The sequence below is a fragment of the Sinocyclocheilus grahami genome, unplaced genomic scaffold, assembly GCF_001515645.1.
Source record: "Sinocyclocheilus grahami isolate Dianchi unplaced genomic scaffold, SAMN03320097.WGS_v1.1 scaffold355.1, whole genome shotgun sequence".
NCBI lineage: Eukaryota > Metazoa > Chordata > Actinopteri > Cypriniformes > Cyprinidae > Sinocyclocheilus > Sinocyclocheilus grahami.
Genome location: NW_015505534.1, coordinates 708,560 through 727,969, shown reverse-complemented (window position 1 = coordinate 727,969; position 19,410 = coordinate 708,560). Strand labels below are relative to the sequence as shown.

The 19,410-nt window shown below is 36.8% G+C and overlaps 3 protein-coding genes and 1 pseudogene across 4 annotated transcripts in view; all 4 read right to left on the bottom strand.

The window, feature by feature from the left end:
* Nucleotides 1-4,622: 4,622 nt before the first annotated feature.
* LOC107548770 (apical endosomal glycoprotein-like) lies at nt 4,623-7,859 on the bottom strand (annotated as a pseudogene).
* LOC107548800 (14 kDa phosphohistidine phosphatase-like) lies at nt 7,216-10,614 on the bottom strand. Its single transcript, XM_016229619.1, has 3 exons — nt 10,242-10,614; nt 9,268-9,395; nt 7,216-9,185 (listed from the first exon to the last, which is right to left on the bottom strand). The coding sequence occupies exons 1-3, from the start codon at nt 10,384-10,386 to the stop codon at nt 9,093-9,095; spliced, it is 366 nt and encodes a 121-aa protein (XP_016085105.1). The 5' UTR covers nt 10,387-10,614; the 3' UTR covers nt 7,216-9,092.
* A 281-nt stretch (nt 10,615-10,895) lies between these two features.
* noc4l (nucleolar complex associated 4 homolog) lies at nt 10,896-16,986 on the bottom strand. The gene is made up of 15 exons (XM_016229613.1): nt 16,423-16,986; nt 16,197-16,317; nt 15,784-15,890; nt 14,392-14,499; nt 14,153-14,302; nt 13,919-14,024; nt 13,807-13,841; nt 13,671-13,721; nt 13,448-13,559; nt 13,246-13,306; nt 13,027-13,137; nt 12,749-12,912; nt 11,515-11,597; nt 11,243-11,356; nt 10,896-11,131 (listed from the first exon to the last, which is right to left on the bottom strand). Exons 1-15 carry the CDS (start codon nt 16,594-16,596, stop codon nt 11,015-11,017), a joined length of 1,614 nt encoding a protein of 537 aa, XP_016085099.1. The 5' UTR covers nt 16,597-16,986; the 3' UTR covers nt 10,896-11,014.
* Nucleotides 16,987-17,157: 171 nt separating this feature from the next.
* The window catches only part of pus1 (pseudouridine synthase 1), a 6,409-nt gene continuing 4,156 nt past the window's right edge, over nt 17,158-19,410 (bottom strand). For both annotated transcript variants that reach the window (XM_016229606.1, XM_016229605.1), the window contains 2 exons: nt 17,800-18,485; nt 17,158-17,305 (listed from right to left, as the gene is read on the bottom strand). In XM_016229606.1, coding sequence (XP_016085092.1) covers nt 17,273-17,305; nt 17,800-18,485 — 719 coding nt within the window. In that variant the 3' untranslated portion in view covers nt 17,158-17,272. The remainder of the gene's footprint in view (nt 17,306-17,799; nt 18,486-19,410) is intronic.

The following is a 19,410-nucleotide window of genomic DNA, read 5'->3' as shown; positions in this document are numbered from 1 at the left end:
TTCTCGACACATCTACAAAAATCCAGCAACTTTGTTTGTAATCTATCTAGCTACCTACAATTCGTTTATTTACACTTTAAGGTGTTCTTTGAGAGAATGTTTAAGTTGCATAATATTCCTATTAATCGCACATGAGACACTTTTTAAATACAATTTAATGTTACATTTTCATATGAAGAATGGGAATAAAATATTCTGTTTAATTTATGGGATAACCCCAAAACTTAGCATGGCAGCCTTGAAAATGTAGTGCATTCTTTTGGAACCTCTGTTATTCTGTAATAGAGAGAATCCAATAAAGGGGTCATATGATGCTTTTTAAAAGATCATTATTTTGTGTTGGTGTAACAGAATATGTTGACATGCTTTAATGTTCAAAAAACACATTATTTTTCGAATACTGTACATTATTGTAGGCCTTCTATGCCCCGCATCTCTCAAACGCTTCGTTTTCTACAAAGTCCCTCCTTCCGACAAGCGCAGTCTGCTCTGATTGGCCAGCTGACCCAGGGCATTGTGATTGGCCGAACACCGCAAGCACTCGTCGGAAATGTAACGCCCCTTACCATAATCGCGAGCTTCAGCTTTCAAAATAAATGTAAAGAGAGTAAATAATGTCATTAGTTTTACCATTAGTTCAAGCCCGAAAGGGGAACAGAGTCGCGTGACAGACACAGTGATGAAGCTGGTATGTGTGCAGTACACAAGCCACGGTTAAGACAGCCGACTCCACTGTGATGTGACCCGTGTGTCTCTCTCTCTCTCTCTGTCTCTCTCGCTCCCTCCCTCCCTCTCTCTCACACACACAATGCGCAAAACTCCGCATTTGAACAGTCAATAGCAAATACTTAAACTAATAACAAAACAGTAGCTGATTCAGAAGCGCCAGATTGTCATAGCAAAGTCAGAATTACCTCTTCTCCTGGGTTCCCGAAACGGTCGTCCATAAAATGCTTTGCTGTTCTGTTGTAAGTGATCTTAAAGAACTAACTGCGGTTACTGAAACCACGCCGTCTTTCTTTGCGTGCGCATTTGGGCGGCATTATGCAAATATTTCCACATAGTGAGGTAGATATGTGGGGGCGTGTTAGAACGAGCCGTTTTAGAGGGCGTGGCAGAGTCTTAACTTTGATAGTATAAAGTATATCTCTTTGGTTTTGAGACTTTAGTCTTTGCAACTTCATGGATCTTATCTATGCACAATCAGCTTGTAACACTCCAAAGAGAAAGGAAAACTTGAAATCGCATCATATGACCCCTTTAAGTTGAAAGACCATCCACTAGTTGGGAGCTTTCTCAGTGATGGCCATGGTGAACCCAAACCACTAAAACCACAAAACCTCTAACAATATACATCACGGACATCTAATACCACAGGGCTTGTTGATTGTGTGCCTTTTTCTTTACTTTGCTGTTCTGTTAATTGCATATCATGTATTAAATTACATTGGATTGGACTGCTTGTTTGAGGAAGTTAATTTATATCCTGTGATGGCATACAGAACAGCCAATGACTGTCTCACCAGTTGAGTAAAATAAGTTATTCGACCCAAAAATTTCACTCAGTAAAGATAACTCTATATCTTAGATAGCATCAGTGTAGACATGTTGGGGTATGTTTTGGCATGTGTTATGACCGGGCTAGTCCTCCAGCAGTTCTCCTGCTGTGATGTCAACCGTTTTGCTGAAAGGCTGCCAGTTGGTGGCGCAGGCACCACAGTAAGTTCCTACCGTCCTGCATTTTCATTCACTTCCTCCATGCGTTCCTGTAAACAAGCAAACACACAAAAGGATATTTAAATATTATGGAGTAGTTTAGATTATTAGAGATTACAGTAAACCCTTATGACTTTCTTTCATCTGTTGAACACAAAATGTGAAATTTCGAAGACTATACTGGTTGTTCTTTTCCATGCAATTACAATAAATGGTGACTTGAGCTTTCAGAAATGATGCAAAAACTCTTAAGCTTTCAAACATGACTTCTAAAGCCATACAATAACTTTTGGGTGTAAAACAAATCAAATTTAAAATGTACACTTTTGTGTTCCAAAACAGAAATGAAGTAATGCAGGTTTGGAACAAAAGGGTGAGTAAATACTGAGTAAATACAATCCCTGAACACCAAACAAGACCATATACAGCCAGATAGCTTACAGCATCTCCAGATTCATACATGCCATTGCCAAAGCCAATGCAGTTTATATGAGATCTGTTTGATTCCTGTATTAAAGCATTATTGGCCTTATGTTTATTCTTCAGGTAGAACACCAGCAAGGCAGCGAGAAGCACTAAGAGCACAATGATGACTTCAACAGAGGCCACAATGGTTCCTGCGTTGTTAGATGATGGCTGAAAATAAAAAAAAAAAATAAAAAAAAAATATATAAAAAGATTTTCACTAAATATAAAGTTCACACACACATATCTCTTTCCAGTTCACTCAGAATTATAGGTATGATGGTAACAAGAATACATACAAATCTAAATGACACTAAAGTAAACTAAATCTTGCTATAGGAAGAACTCTTACTTTGGTCTGTCTTCTGCCCAGCACAGCCCACTCCAACTGTGTACCGTATGTCATCCAAGGCAAGAACACCCTTCTCTCCTTTAAATCCCTCTAGTACAATCTGCCTCCCGTTAAAACACACACATCAGTATAATCACACTCAAAAACCTATGCAAATATAGAATACAGTCATAAGAATAATAGTAGTCCAAGGCACTCGAATCTTATTAAAAAAGTTTTAAAAAGCCTTTATTTCATCATGGCTATAAGTTTTAAAAACAGGTGACAAGTTCACACCCATTTTTAAAACTTATAGTCATGATGAAATCTTTAACCATGATTAAAAAATCTAACCATGATTAAAACTTTTTGAATAAGATTCGAGTGCCTTGGACTACTATTATTCTTACGAGTTGAATCATTCCTTGCACACAAAGAGCACCGAGACATGAACCCTATACCCCGTGCAGCACTTCTTTTGCATTCATTTCATAGAATACAGTCAGTTTTAGTCACCTGGTACTCAGTTTCTGAGGTGATATTGACACTGAAGGATTTCCAGTTTCCACCTTCCTCATGCAGCGTCAGCAGTTCATGTCTGGTCTCTTCAGACAGCCTCCACACTGAAAGTTTAGTGTCATCTTCACCAAGAAAGTACTCATTAATAAATTATAATTATTTTTATTTAATCCAAAGTGACTAACAGTGCATTTTACAGGATATGTAATAGCTGGATGCTAATTTTAAGGAAATGTTTTTAATAAATATGGTGTATAATCGGCAGAGAGACCTTTTGACAAATATGTTAGTAGTTGCACTGCTGTTCAAAAATTTGGGTTGATGAGAACTTCTGGTTTTGAAAAAATCTCTTATACTCACCAAGGCTGCATTTGTTTGATCCAAAATACAGTAAAAAAAACCTATTATTGTTAAATAATATTACAATTAAAAATTACTGTTTTCTATTTGAATATATTTTAAAATGTCATTTATTCTTCTGATGTCAAAGCTGAATTTTCAGCAGCCATTACTCCAGTCTTCAGTGTCACATGATCCTTCATCCTAATATGCTGGTTATATTTGGTGCACAAAAAACATTTATTATTTTCAACATTAAAAACAGTTGTGCTGCTTAATATTGAATATATGAACATAAAATTCAAAAGAACAATTTATTTGAAATAGAAATCTTTTGTAACATTACAAATGTATAAATGTCACTTTTATCCATTTTAATGCATCCTTGCTGATTAGAAGTACTAATCTCCTTAAAAAAAAACATTAATGATTTCAAACTCTTGAACAAACGTGGTCACTGACATACTAAAAAACTGAAGTAATAAACAACTAAAACTGACAGTTTGATGATATAGATACATACTGTATATACAGTGGGTACGGAAAGTATTCAGACCCCCTTAAATTTTTCACTCTTTGTTATATTGCAGCCATTTGCTAAAATCATTTAAGTTAATTTTTTTTCCTCAATGTACACACAGCAACATGGTTGGCTGATAAACCCAAAAGCTCAGACAGGTTCCTTTGGTTGGTGCCAGGTGAGGGCTCAGCAACCAGGCATTCTGGGTAGCGGTGTCACGCTGGGAGTTAGGAAGGACCAAGAAGTGTCCTAGCGTCAGAAAGGAGACTAAATTACACCCAGTTCCTCAAAATAAATTATTATGTAAGAAATCACCTTCTTCTGTGTATAGCATGTGGTCATATGGTGGGGTGCTGTAGAACATCTCAGCTTGCACACTGGTCAGGTCCCAGTCTAACCAGTCTACAGATGGGTTCTGAGTGTTGGACCAACCACACAAACCTTTCTCGAAATCACAGATGCTATCTGAAATGCACACACAAATGCAAATAACAATTGTTTACAAAAACAGTCAAACAATCTTGTCATAATAAACAACTATAAATATTTTATTAAAATATAAAAATTTAAATAGTAATTTAGAATTAATGATAATGGATAATTACATATATTTATTCAGTCATATATTTAAAAAATGTGAATTTTATAAAACAATGTATACTATTAATATTAAACATGAGAATGAGGAAATGAGTATTGAGAAAGTAAATGGTGTAGATTTTTTAATATTGACTAACTTTTAAAAGTCGAGTAGGTGATGACATCAATGGCAATAAAACTGAATCTTGTGTCTCCTTCACCCTTCACCTTAAACTGCAGCTGAATCCCCAAAATATATAAAACCTCATACTCAGACCATTTATTAAGCAATAAACTAACAAAACAGGTTTCATTGCATTGCATTACTAAACAAGCCAAGGCATCAGATCACTTACCTGCCAATCTCCATGCCAGTTGACAATCCCTTGGCCATGACGCCAGGCATGTCCCTGCCTGATGCTACTGGAAAATAACTGTATCCCGTTTCCATCAGTTGGCTTCACATAGACATTCAGCGTGCCTGTATGGGGATACATACACTGTTTTTACTTGCGAATGAATAGTTGTACACACACTTATGAGATAATGCTCTCTTTACCTGGTTTGTCTCCTCCTGTGTGGTACCAGAAGTTACGGTGTGAGACAAACCTCTATGCACAGGGGAAGTCAAGGTGGTCACACTGCCCTGGGAAAGGACATCGAAACTGCTGTGGGCCAGCATGTAGAAGTTACCCTGGTCACAACATACTATATATCATTCATTTGAACTAATCCAGCTAAAATAGAAAACATGGTAAAAACAGGTTAAAGGAATAGTTCACCCAAAAATGAAAATTTGGTGAACTAATTCTTTAAGATGGATTATGAGAGCTTAGCGAACAAGACGCAAAAACTCTGGATGCAAAAATGTTGCAAAACTCTGGTCAAAACTGAGCTCAAATTTCTTTACTTTTCAAATTTCCCTCACCATTTTCTGTCTCCAGGCAGTGGTCAGTCTTGGGTCCAGTTTTGGCTGATGCCCAGCTCTGGTGTACCCACCTGGCTCTTCCAGAACTGGTGTAGCCACAAGTCTAACTCTCAAACGAGCACATAGTGGGCAAAGAACATGGTCCTGTCACATCATCTAAAGCCAACTGGCCATCAAAACCACAGCGAGTGGCCTCAAACACCAGCTACATATGCAAGACAAACAGAGACAGAATAAAAATGAAGTAGAAACAAGGATAAGAAGATTAAAGCAAATGACCAATGAATTTAAAAAGTCATAAGATGCATAATGCAGTCAGTTTATTCATTAATAATCTTGTAAGCCATTATCTGTTTTTCTAGTGCTTTTGCTGACAATTATACTTTAGATGTGTAAACAACTTTTGTGTGCACCTGGAAAGCAGAGAGCTGAGGAGGCACAGACCAATGGCCCTCATGCCAAATGTTACCATGGGCACCGCTGCGCGTCCACAACAGCTCTTCGGAGCCATCAGCAAACTGCAGCTTTACACTGAGACCGCCTGGGAAAGAGAAGATGAAACAAATGGATTATAATGAAGTGTAACGTTTGAATCAGTTTCTCTGCATAAGCTGTTCCCCAAAATGAACTGTAGGACCTTCTGGTCACACATCATCTTAAACTAAACTAATATTTTAAGAAGCTGGGAATAAGGTGTTCAGATCCATCTGTGTTTGGCCCATTGAGTTTGTAGAAGAAGGACAGACAGTGCTCTGAGTTACTATACTGTCTGACTAAGAGGAGACGTCCAGCCAGACCTCGCAGTGAAGTGTCCCACATATCCACCACCAGACTGAAAAAGAGAGAGATGAGAAAAGAATCAAAGATGTTTGCATGAGAATGCTGATGTTTTCAAACATAAAAATCAAATAATAATTCAGTCGATATCAAATGTATCCTAACCATCATGGACAGTGTGGTCCATTCCACTATGAAGCCTCCAGTCATAATTATCTGTTTGGTCTTGGTACCATCCACACCAATTTACCTCAAAATTACATGATATTTATGTTAGAGGGGAAACAATAGAGGATGATGCTAAGAGAGAGTGAAAAACTACCATAAACACAGTGAAAATAAAAAAAAATATGATTTGTTCCCACTCACCACCAGAAGGAATAAACAGAGCAGAACAGTCAACAAAGTGCACATCCTTCACTGCAATCTGGTTACTTGGGGAGAGCTCTTTAGCACGGGCCATGAACTCTAACTGAGAATGTCAAAAGATAGATAGAACGATAGATAGAACAAAGGGACGATAGAGCGACAGAACGGTAGATAGATAGATATGTAAATAGAGAGACAGGCAGACAAACAGAGAGATAGGCAGACAGACAACTAGACAGTCTACCTGAAAGCGATGATCTCTGGCTCCAACATAGACTTCCTCCTTTACCCAAGTCCCTGCTGTCTCATTGGTTCTTCCAGAAAACTCCCACAACACAGGATGAGTCCCCAACACACTGTCCACAACATACACTGCCAGATCACCTGCAGAGAGGGGAAGATAATCCATAGTCTACCATCATGCTGATTTACAGAGGTGAGACAGGTGTATTACAGCTGATGTTGTACCTATGTGTGGGTTACTGCCACTGAGACTGAAGGGTGCTGAAGGGTGCATGCCGGACCTGATGGACCCAAGAGAGGGGTACGAGTTTGGGCTTCACTTAGCTGCTGCCCGGGAGCGCCAATCACAGACAGGAACTCCTCTAATGACACACACACACACACACGAAACTAAATTAAGAAGAGCACCTCCACGTTCCCATACAGGATAGATCTGCTTCTCGGTCACCAACACAGACAGTCCACAGGATACTCAGCCAAACTGATGTGTGTACATTACCATCTGTAATTATGAACAATGGGTTTAAAACTTAAAGCCATAACCACTTTAGACAGTGAGACGCCTACCTAATCCTGATTATGTGGATAGATTCTTGATAAAACAAGTGCATTAAGTTGATGGTTAATGCTCCCTAAAATATGCATTTTGTACTATATACATACCCGACAAGGATGTGTGTCCTGTGGTTGGTGCCATGGGAGGGCTTTGAAAAGACATCCAATTACTTTTCATGACATCGGGTTTGGTCACATACAAGAAATGTCCTGAAGAGCAATAATTCACTGACTCTTATTTTGAGACTGCGTCAGTGCACATTTCAGTGTTTTCTTATCATAAATATCAGCCACTGAGATGTACAATTGAAAGCACTAAAAATAAAAATGAAATAAGAAAAAACATAATGTGTGATAGTACACATATGTCCCAACGTGGCATTCAATATTGAATTGCAATTGACCTGAAAACGTTAACAACAAATAAAAGAACAAAAACACCAGATCTCACCCCTTTGACAGATATTCAGCATGAGACACACAAGGAGAATCCAGTGGCAGGTAGCCATGAATCCCATCTTTACTTTTGCCATCAGAAGCTCTTTTTCAGCGTGCCGTGAGCAAAAGCACCATCCTGCCACATATGAAGTTTTTAACTTCACCTGTGTCCCTCACTTCTGCTTCCAGATAACACCTAGACTTTACATTTTAACCCACAGAAGCGTGCCAGATCCTTCCTTTAAAGCTGCTCAGCCCTTTTGAAAATATGCAGCACAGACAGTTCAGTTTATTTTGGCCTCAACACCAGATACTTCACTTGACAATGTTACTATTTAGCTAAAATGAACGGCACATTCTGGTCACCATTTCTAAGGTTCGACTTGCCAGTTAACCTTGACAGACAAGCGAAACAAGAAATAAAGACAATGACACAATAAAGATGCAACACTAGAGGCAAAAGTAGACTCATTTATTAAATGTTGTTGTGCAATGCATTTCGGTTTGTTTGCACTAAATAATTTAAATGCAACTAATACAAGATCATCTCTATTTTAATCTTCAGGCTTGAAACGACAAAAAAATGCAGTTGTTTTAAATGTTGTGAATTCAAAATGTTAATAAAACATTCTCCGGATGTCGTTAGGTCGTAGTATTCCGAGCCAAAAAAGTCATTGTACATCCAAATGGCATCTTTTATTAAAAATGCTGACAAACGGATGTGAGGTGGATCGTCGGGTTTATCAGGCAAGGCTTACAACCTCCGGATCAGGTCTGAGGGTCCAGTATTATTGTATGGTACTTTAGAAATCATTCAATCACAATTTACATTTTAATATGTTGTGGTTAAGCACAGTAATTAACACTACCTTAACAAGATATTTCCCATATCGTGATATAATAGTGTATCATCCAAACATTTCTTCCAACTTAAATAACAAATAAGCAGTTCTGGGAATTTCTAAGAACACTTCTCTGGACTTTATTATAATTATGGTTTGGATGAAGTACTTAACCTGTTTTATTTCATCATATTTAAAGACCAATGGCCATAAAGGTAATTGCATTCCTTTCTCTTTGTTGCCATGTGTTAATCTACACATTAAGTTAAAAACCAATCAAACATAATGAGGATGACCTGTCTAGTTTTGGAGTAAACGTCCTATCCATTTATCCATCCATCCATCCCAGAAATGTATTAAAGTTCTGTACTTTCTCAGCCTTGGCACATCAAGACTTGAAAGCTACGTTAAGACAGTTAGGTTTGAAATAGTGTCCTTATTCGCAGCTGTCATTTATCCCATGTAACCCATTCAATACCCTTCGTCCCCCCAGGTCACCTCATAGTCTGGGTAATGGGTTTTTATCTTCTCTGTGGAAACAGAATGCTTCGCTCTCCCAAATCCCTGAAAAAAAAGAGGAACTGGTTCAACAAATGGAACTAATTCAAGGAATGTATATCGTCTGACACTGGAACATCATGCGTACCATGGAATAGCCGTAGACGTGGATCTTTTTTGCAGCACTGTCATGTTTGATTCTTCCACCTCCGAGACATTCACAATCCAGTCCTCCACCTCTCTCCAGTTCTCCAGACACACGGTCATAGATATCAGCTTGAGGAGATACAATGTTATGAAGGTTTTGTAGCTAGACGCAAAGAAACTTTTGGTATCCTATCAAATGTGTGGAGAAAGTTCCTAAAAATATATGAAAATAAACACTTTTGTATTTAAACAAACTCAAGTGCTTTTCGGCAGTAAAAAACGTTAGTAAAATGAAAGCTAGAAAAGTTGAAAACATAATTCAGAGAAAGAGATAAATGAATAGCAATGCATGAAATGCAAAATAGATGGATTAATTGTTGTAAGAAATAAAAGACCAATCACAAAGCAACGTGAAAAAAGGAGACCAATCACAATTCAATATGCTAAACATTCCATTTCTCCCGGCGACGCGAATCTTTTGAATCAGTTCATTGAAAAAGATTCATTCACTGGCTGTTTCTGCAGATGGAGGCTGTCTTGTCTCTTGTGTTTGGAGTAAGTCACTTCAGTGAACGAAAAATACGAGTCAACGCATACAAGTGAACAAGAACGATTCGTCGCTTAAAAAAAATAGCTAAAATCACAGATTCTTTAAAGAAAAAACATCATTCAATAATATCAGCAATGCAAGTCAATAGATTTCATCTTACTCAACATTTATAAATAATAAAAATAATACAATCAGAAATAAAAACCAAGCGATTCGCCAATGCTTCAATATTACCACTAGGTTACATAAAATATTTTAGGATATCAACAAAGTTCGCCTTGAAAGACTATGAGCCAAAACCAACACTTGGCAACATTTTTAAAACTTCTTTAAAATGTATTTTCTGACATTCACAACCTATTGCACTCAATAAATGTGCACTCTTCCCTAACACTTGTCATTCAAACACTTGAATGGATCCCTACCATGATACTCGGCCCATGCGTATCCTCTCACAATATCAACATGTGAATCATCGTCTTTGCTGTGCACCCGTATGAGGACGTATTTGAAGACACCGTTGGGATCTAAATCAACCTCTGGGATTTTAGCGAGACATTCGGTAGACATAATTGGAAAAGCGGGACTGAAAAATCCAAAGACTACAGCGAAGTTCAGCACAACGACAGAGAAGCACTTTATTTACCACTGCTGTGTTTTAGCGTACTGGAATGAACGTATTTACATTAGCGACACCTACTGGGGCGGAGCAGAACGACATGCAGCGGCAACAACAAAGAACAGAATCCCAACACAGAATGTTTATATCACATTAAGTATGGTGTGTTCATGCAAAACAAAGACGTATCATTTCTATGTCATTTAATGTATGCTGTTTGGATTTATTTGTTATTTGAAGAGGTTTAAGAAAAGAGAAAATGTATAAACCTGTGGTAGCATTGCATTAGCCATCAATGTGTTAAAAACTATATACATGAAAAAAACAAATAAAATGACAAGTTTTAGTATAACTGCTAAATGATACTACCATGTACTTTGTACCATGGTATTTATAAAATTAATTCTTTGTACTGCTGTTTTACAGTCTGATCAACACTCACTAGAGGCCACAGTGCATGCTCATTTTGTGCAAATGTTTATTTCTTCAGCCTGGGGAATGGACTGACACAGTTGATGCACAACCTTTTTTAATACAGAGAATACATTTTGGAAAGATCATATTTGCAAATAAGAGTGGTTACTCTAGAGAAAAGTGCACTCCGAGCACCTCTCTAGAGCTCTTCAGGAGCTCAGTGGCTGCATCAAACTCAAGCGGTATCGTCTTCCTTTCAGCTTTGAGTTCTCGCTCCATTAGCTGCCATACAAAATGTGGAGGGGATAATGATTAGTTTAACGATTTTATACTTGTAACACATGGCAAATATAACTATAAAATAGAATCAAAATATCAAATCTTGCTAACTACCTCAAATGTAGAGAGCTCTAGCAGCTCACTGATATCATCCTCTTGTTCGGCAAGCGGCTCGTTGATCTTCATCGCAGCCTTGGCCACATCTGGGTGGTAATGCTTCTGTAAAGTCTAAGAGAAGATTGGCCTTTTTTCATGGACATCCTTTTAGATAGTCAAAGGTTAACGCTTTGTTGAGTTTGTGGCTGGTGAGTCAGTCAGAATAGTCAATGTCAGAAAGGACAGTTCCAAATAAAGAACAATATGAAGAGTCTTGGATTTAGTCTTACCTTGATCTCCCATAGGCTGCTCTCCAGAGCATGAGACTGAGCCGGATCTTCCTCTTCCATCACATACGGGTCATCACAAGGCTCTGATTAAAAACATTCACAAGAACAAGTTTTCATAATTAACGCTGAAAAAAGATAAGTGTTCCTGGATTCCACCTAATAAATTCTGGTTAAAATTAAAATAATAATAATAACAATAATAATAATAAAATAAATAAATGAACGCATTGTTAGAATAAACAGTAATTAACACAAAATAAAACATATATTTAAAATAAACAATTTATAACAAATACATAAATGTATATATTTTTAAATAAACAAAAACAAAATAAATAAGTACATAAATAAATAATAATTAATACACAATAAATACATAAAATAGGTAAATGTATATGGGTCAAAGACATTAAGATGTCCGCATCAAAAGGAATATACAAAAGTGATTTTATGTCCATAGAAAGCACATTAAATGTAAGTAAAGTGTCTACTTTTAAGGTTTCAAATACGTTTTTGGTGAATAAAATGTCATAATTTGGTTGAAATAATGTTACACTGTCATTCAGTGTAACACAATATTTACGTAAAAATTCAAACAACATGCTTATTGTGACGTGTACATATTAAAATATATAAAAGAATAAGGGAGCATATTAAATTTGATTGTGTTTTAAATGAGTACAAATTCTTACTGACAAATGGGCAAAACATTTTAAAATTTAAAAAATGTAAACTAATTAGTGTTTGGGGTGAAAGTAATTAGACTTTTAATATGTCATAAATGGATTTTTGTTGTAAATATGCCTGACAAGATTGTTACACTGAACACTGACAGTTTAGTGCAGGGCTGTCCAAACTCGGTCCTGGAGGGCCGGTGTCCTGCAGAGTTTAGCTCCAACTTGCCTCAACACACCTGCCTGGAAGTTTCTATGCCTAGTAAGAGCTTGATTAGCTGTTTCAGGTGTGTTTAATTAGGGTTGGAGCTAAACTTGGGGAAATCTTTTCCCCATCAGGGGAAAATGTATGATATTTATTTTTTGCTCAGAAAAACAAAATTGCAATTAAATTAAACAGAAAATGTTAAAAAAAAAATTGGGGGGAAAACAACAACAATTTAAAGCAGTATTACACTTATTGTTTTTATGCTTTAACCGTTTTTCGTCTTTGACCCATATATAAATGTGTATATATATCTTAAATGAATAATAATTTGATCGTTCTATCAGTGACGCACCTTCTGCAGTGCTGGGTCTGTGGATGAGGACTCTACACGAGGGGTGCCGGCGAATGAGATTACAGATGAATGGCAGAAGGATGAGGAGAGATGTAGGTGGCGCTGTGAGAGACAGGCGAGCGAAACGCTTCACAAACGCAGCCACAAGGTAGGCTGGCAGATGTCTGTCAGAGCAAACGGGTTACTATTCTACTGTTTTTAAGAAAAAAACACCACATTTATGTTCTGATACTCATATTGATCTTTAGCCAAAATAACCGTGTAAACAGTAAACCTACGTTGAAGAGAGGAAGATGTTCACCAGGTGGAAGAACCGTGCTCTGTACTTCACATGGAAGATAGAGGGATCCAGCAGACTGTACAGCTTCTTATAAAAATCTGGGTAATCCCTACACAACAAAGACAGAGAAGGCTTTTTTAAAAATATATTGAATCTTAAAATATTCAATCGCTCATGTCGATCAGAGAATTGCCTTTTGAAATGGTTTAATGCTTACAAATTATGTTTATGGATGAGGATGAACAAGCCATTCAGAGATAACAAACTGATCGCCCCACCTGAGAAAAAACCACAGACAGAAAAGTGCATTACAGACATATAACTGTATAACAGATAATGTCATGAATAATAATTTAGTTCATATTTTGTACTCATGACAGCACATATATAATCGATCCTTTAGTACACTCTGGACTCACCAATGTCATAGGCAGCGCTCAGAAAGTCAATCAAAAGTGTGGGATCACTCATCTGTGGCATTATGGATTCATGAAGGATGACCAGGATCTTCTTGTACATGTTGCTAGGTAACTATGGGAACCCAAAGACTGGTTAAGAACCTCAAAAAAACCTTAGGAAAGGTCTTTATAGACAAGGAGTATATATATATATACTGTGACATTGTAGTGAGGGTTGTTTTACCTTGAACTTGAGAAACACCAACCACATTTGCTCAAAAGCTCGTTTATGCTCCTATATGGAAAAAATCATATATTTATAATGTCAGAATGAACTTTGGACAAATAAATGCAGAAATGTATAATAAAAAAGTATTCACCTTTAGTTTGGCTACTTTCCATTCTTCAAGTTTGTCTATAAAGCAGAGAGAAATAGTACGTATGAAGGACAATGTTTTATAGGGACAATACCGTGGTAATAAACAAACTTACACTCTTGTTTGACAAGGAAATTTTTCATTTTTGATGCTTCGCTGCTGGGTACGTTGATGGTTGAGAGGAGTGCGAATACATTATTCTGATATACAGGAATCACAGCCTAAAAAACAGATTTGATTACAAAAATAAGCCTGTATAACTGGTAATACAGAATAAATATGCATAAATGTACAGAAAAAACAAAACAAAAAGCTGAAAAACTGGCAATGTAAACACAACCACGCTCACCTTTTTGTTTCGGCCCATGACTCTGTAAATGTTGTCTCGCACTGAACTCATGACGTAGTAGCGCACATCATCCATCTCCAAAAACTCTTGAAACCTGGAGATGAGCAGTGACATGTCTTCTTTCTCTGACAGAAGATGCTCCACCAGGGTCTGTGCACATGAGAGGGATAAGCTTTATTCATATATGACTTCAGTGTGCAACACATGTCAATATCTGTAGTTGTAAAAAGAAAACCTACCCGTAAGAGCTCCCTGGGAAAGTTGTAGTGCTCACTCAAGTCCAGATTCTGGAGAGGGTGTTTGCCTTCTGCTGCAACAAACTTCATCAGTGCACACAGGGACGTCTCCTGGAAAATATGAAAATAATGGACATATATCACACACTGAAGTTTGTCAGATATGAGAGTGTCCCAGAGCTGTTACTGTTAACTAAAAGTAAACCTATTTCAGTAACAGAAATAAAGCTGAAATAAAATGTAAATATTAGATGAAAACATTAAACTTAAACCTAAAAAATTAGACATGTTATCTTGGCAACTAACTGAAATAAATAAGCTTAAGTTGAAGAGCTAAAATTAAAACTATATATACATATACATATATATATATGTTTTAAGTTATGGCTGCACGATTATGACAAAAATCATAATTGTCGATTATTCCCTTGAAATTGTAATTGCGATTATTAATTACGATTATCACATTTTACATTGAATGATGTTTATACCATTGTTTGATGCAACTGCATGCCGTATTTTTATATGAAAATAAACAAGCTGAAAACACTAACTGAAAAACCTTTAGTGCTTTTCTATAGTATTAATCCTCAAATGTCAACTATACATCGGATTGGTTTCTTCTTTAAATTATAAAAAAGGTACAAATATGAATGGTATTATAGTGTTATACTAAAACTAAAACAATGGAAAAACCCTTAAGATAACATGTAGAAAGAAAAAAAAACATCTTAAGCACACAGAATAACTTTGAAAGATTAATTGCCGCTTAGAACGATTACATAATTGTGGCATCCATAATTGTAATCGCGATTAGAATTTCGATTAATTGTGCAGCCCTAGTGTGTTTAAAAAAGGCACATAAAATTACGAAAACAAACTAAAATAAACAACTGAAAGTTAATTTACTAAAACTGACATAAAATTAAAGCTATATATAAATACTTAAAAAAAGCACATTCCAAATGTACTAAAATTTTAATTTAAAACAGAAAATATAGACATAAAAATAAAACTGTATATAAATATGCATAGAAATGCACATAACAAAATTGCTTTAAAAGCTGAAAGTAGAAGTTCTAAAATTACTACAACTGGCATAAAATTAATTCAATATATATATATATATATATATATATATATATAAGCACTTATATTAATATAAAAACTGAAAATATAAAAATATGAGTGAGTTTAAAATATTATTAGTATACAAATAATACAACACTGGTCTGTTAGTTATTGAATATCTGATGACCCTTATAGTAGTTTTATACATTTGTTTATATTCCAATCTACTGTATATGTAAACTACATAAAAGACCACGTTTATAAAAACTAAACCGTCATGTTGCTTCAGTTAACACACACTAATCACCCACAAAATTCACCCACCTTCACTTGGAAAGCATTATGGCCTATATTTTCCAGCAGAAGTCCCACAGAGCTGTTGTAACGGTGTCTCATGAATATACCGTACTTCTCTTCAGCACTGCGATCACCTGGAAATTTAACCGTTAAAGTTTACTTTTTAGATTTGACTTGACTACAAAAAATTGATCAAAAAACACACACATATAAAAAATAAATTATTAAACAAACAAACAAATAATAAATAAATGGGGTACATTTAAGCTCATAACTTGATAGCTGGTTTTGCATACACAATGTGTAATAACCACACATGCAATGTGCCCCATGTAAGCAGTATTCTTGGTAAAACACAGATAACGTTAAACTGGAGAGTCAGATGTCAGTCTAATGCATTAAACTGGTTTATCCAATGATCTTAAGATGCAGTAATTTACCATTCATGAGGTCTTCTTCTTCAGGCAGATCACCGACATAAAGATCTCCTCTGTAGATCAACTGACAGAAAATCTTACTGCAAGCATTGGTGGCGAAAATGACTTCTTTATCCTTTTCGGACTGCAAGTAAGAAAAAATGATATGTTTTATAACAAGAGTAATTTATAGACCAAAACATGAAGCGTGTAATTCATTAGAGTTCACTATGAAACAAGCATCACATACCTGCAAATACTCAGTCACGTCGAATATGTCGTTAGCATGTTTCTTGTTTTGAAGTACACGATCTGTTTTAGTATTTATATCTTTCTTATATGAAACCCGACTGGTTTCTCCTTTCACGTTGCTGTCCGTGGACGGCGCCATGATTGTTTCACTAAAATGTGTTGCTGTGTTCATGTCAACGGATGAGGTCGCCCCTAGTGGTCAGCTGGTGTTTACCGCAGAAAAGGAATGATAAGCTGGTAGTCAGTTACGACGCATTGAGACAATTCCTCTATTAGAACTTTTCACTCTGTATTTTCAAAATAAGTCCCAATTAAACTTTTTACAATCATTATTAAGGTGTCAAGAGCGCTGATTCAAGCAGCGTGTCAAAGTCGTCACGTGATGCGAGTTACATTTTACAGCGCCCATCAAGCTGGACCAATCAGAACGGTTTGTGATTACCGAGTGATTTCAGGTGAAGGACAAATTCTGGAATTTATTACATTTAAAAGATGGCACTTTCTAGTGTCTCCAGTGAGACAAAACCACATTTTTTGAGCCACAGCTGTTTAGACAAAACACTTTCTAATGCACCCAATATTTATAATACAGAAAAGTATAACTCATTTATAAAACAGCAACAGTCTAAGAATAAATGGTCTTAACAACTGAACAGTACACTTTCTTGCATATAGACATCAACAACACTGTTTAACAGAAAGAAAACTGTTTAAAGGAAAACTGCAACAAGCAAAAATCAACTTTTTATTTCAGAATTCATCAGTGGAATCATTGGAAATTAATGTTAGCACACAAGTAAAAACCAAAATAAAAGATTAAAGAAAACAGAAGTCTGCTTCTTAGTGATTCAGTCAGATACATTTCCATCTTCATCATCATCCTGAAAAAAAGGCATTTGGATAAGTATTAAATATAATATCTATAAGTCATATTCAATCCATGCACAATAAGGCAGAAGGAACATTTTAAAACATTTTCTTCATAAAAAAAATAATTAATTTTACACACACACACACATGTCTGATCAGCTATCCTTGTGAGGACTCTCCATAGGCGTAATGGTTTTTATACTGTACAGACCATATTTTCTATCGCCCTACACCAACCCTACCCCTAAACCTACCCCTCACAGGAAACCTTCTGCATTTTTAGATTTTCAAAAAACTTAATTCTGTATGATTTATAAGCTTTTGTACCCGTGGGGACCACAATTTAGGTCCCCACCGTGACACGAGTCCCCATGAGTCTGTGTGTAGTCAGGTTTAAGTCCCCACCAGGATATATAAACCAGTACACACACACATACATATATATATATATATAAATTATTAATTATATTAGTATTATTAAACAACCCAGCAAAACATTACCCACTTTGCGCTCTTGGTTTCCTGTGGCCGTGGCTTCAAAATCATGGATATATAGTGTAGCCATCCAGTTCACCATGGACTTCTCATGGAGCTCAGTCTCTACAATGCTGGGATAAATGTGCTTGTCCTTAAAAGCAGTGATGGCTTCTTCTTCCTCAGTCCATTCCAGAGTCTCATGGATGCCATCTCCTCCAAAGCGTTTGTTGTAGCGGTCAAAGTGCACCCTCTCCAGCACTAACCCGAGCCCAGGAGCCTTGGGAACGTCAACTTTGTCCTCTCCCCAGCTCCTCTCGATCACCCCTTCATCCACATATCCTTTAACCACAGCGATCACAAGACCGATCATCTTCCGGATCTGGTGCATCATGAAGCTCTGGCCTCTTACTGTGATGACGGCAAACTCAGCTTCCTGTCTCACAAACGGCTCTCTGCAGGACATGTGGGTGATGTAACGTTTGGCACTTGGGTCCCGTGGACCTTTTTGCGAAGTGAAGTTGTGGAAGTTGTGGGTTCCTTTATACAGGCCAAATAATCGGTTGACCATCTGAAGGGTCTCTGAACTCAGACGGAATGACGTGTCCTCCTGGTTATAGTCCTTTGGGGAGAAAGACACAGTGGGAAGCATGTAGGAATACGTTCTGGCGTCGCAGTTGTTTTTGGAATTGAAGCCACCTGTGACTCTTTTGTAACCTGTAAGTTTGAGAAGATTTAAATGATGTGTTGTTATTGTTAACTTGCACTATTAAAATCTTGTTTCGTTAATTGAAATGAAATTGTTTTGTTAATTGAAATAAGATAAAATAATTTTTTTTTCAAATTCAAACTTAAAAACCTAAATTGAAAATTAGATATCGGTCTTGCCAACTAACTCAAATAAAAGAAGTTTAAGCTTAAGTATTAAAGGGGTCATATGAGATTGCTAAAAAGAACATTATGTTGTGTATTTGGTGTAATGAAATGTGTTTATGCGGTTTAAGGTTAAAAAAAAACATTATTTTCCACATACTGTACATTATTGTTTTTCCTCTATGCCCCGCCTTTCTGAAACGCGTCGATTTTTACAAAGCTCATCGGTCTGAAAAGCGGGGTGTGCTCTGATTGGCCAGCTATCCAGTGCTTTGTGATTGGCCAAATACCTCAAGCGGGTGACGGAAATGTTACGCTCCTTACCATATTGTGATGCCTTGTCCCGGCTGGAGCGACGGGACAAGGCCGGGACCATAAAACCATGTCTGCATTTGTGATTGGAGAAATGACTAACTACAAGCGCTACTCTACACTGCTCAAAACTCGTGTTTGAATCGTCAGTGGCAAATTCTTTAAATATAAAAAATTTACTTACAGTCTGTGAGTCAGAACAACGTGTAGTCTACTCTTCCAGGATCAGGAAACAGTCCTCCATAAAATGTGCTGCACACATCTGAATATTTGGGTTGAACTGTTCTGGAACAGTGTTGTAAATACAACTTAACCACTGATTTCTAGTCGTGTCCTCTTTTGGAAGGCCAAACAAAGTAGTTTCGCTTTCACTACGAAACACAGCATCACACACGGCGGGCTAAAGTGAGCGGCGGCGGCGGGCGGGCTTGCGGCAACCACATGTGAAGACCCCGGG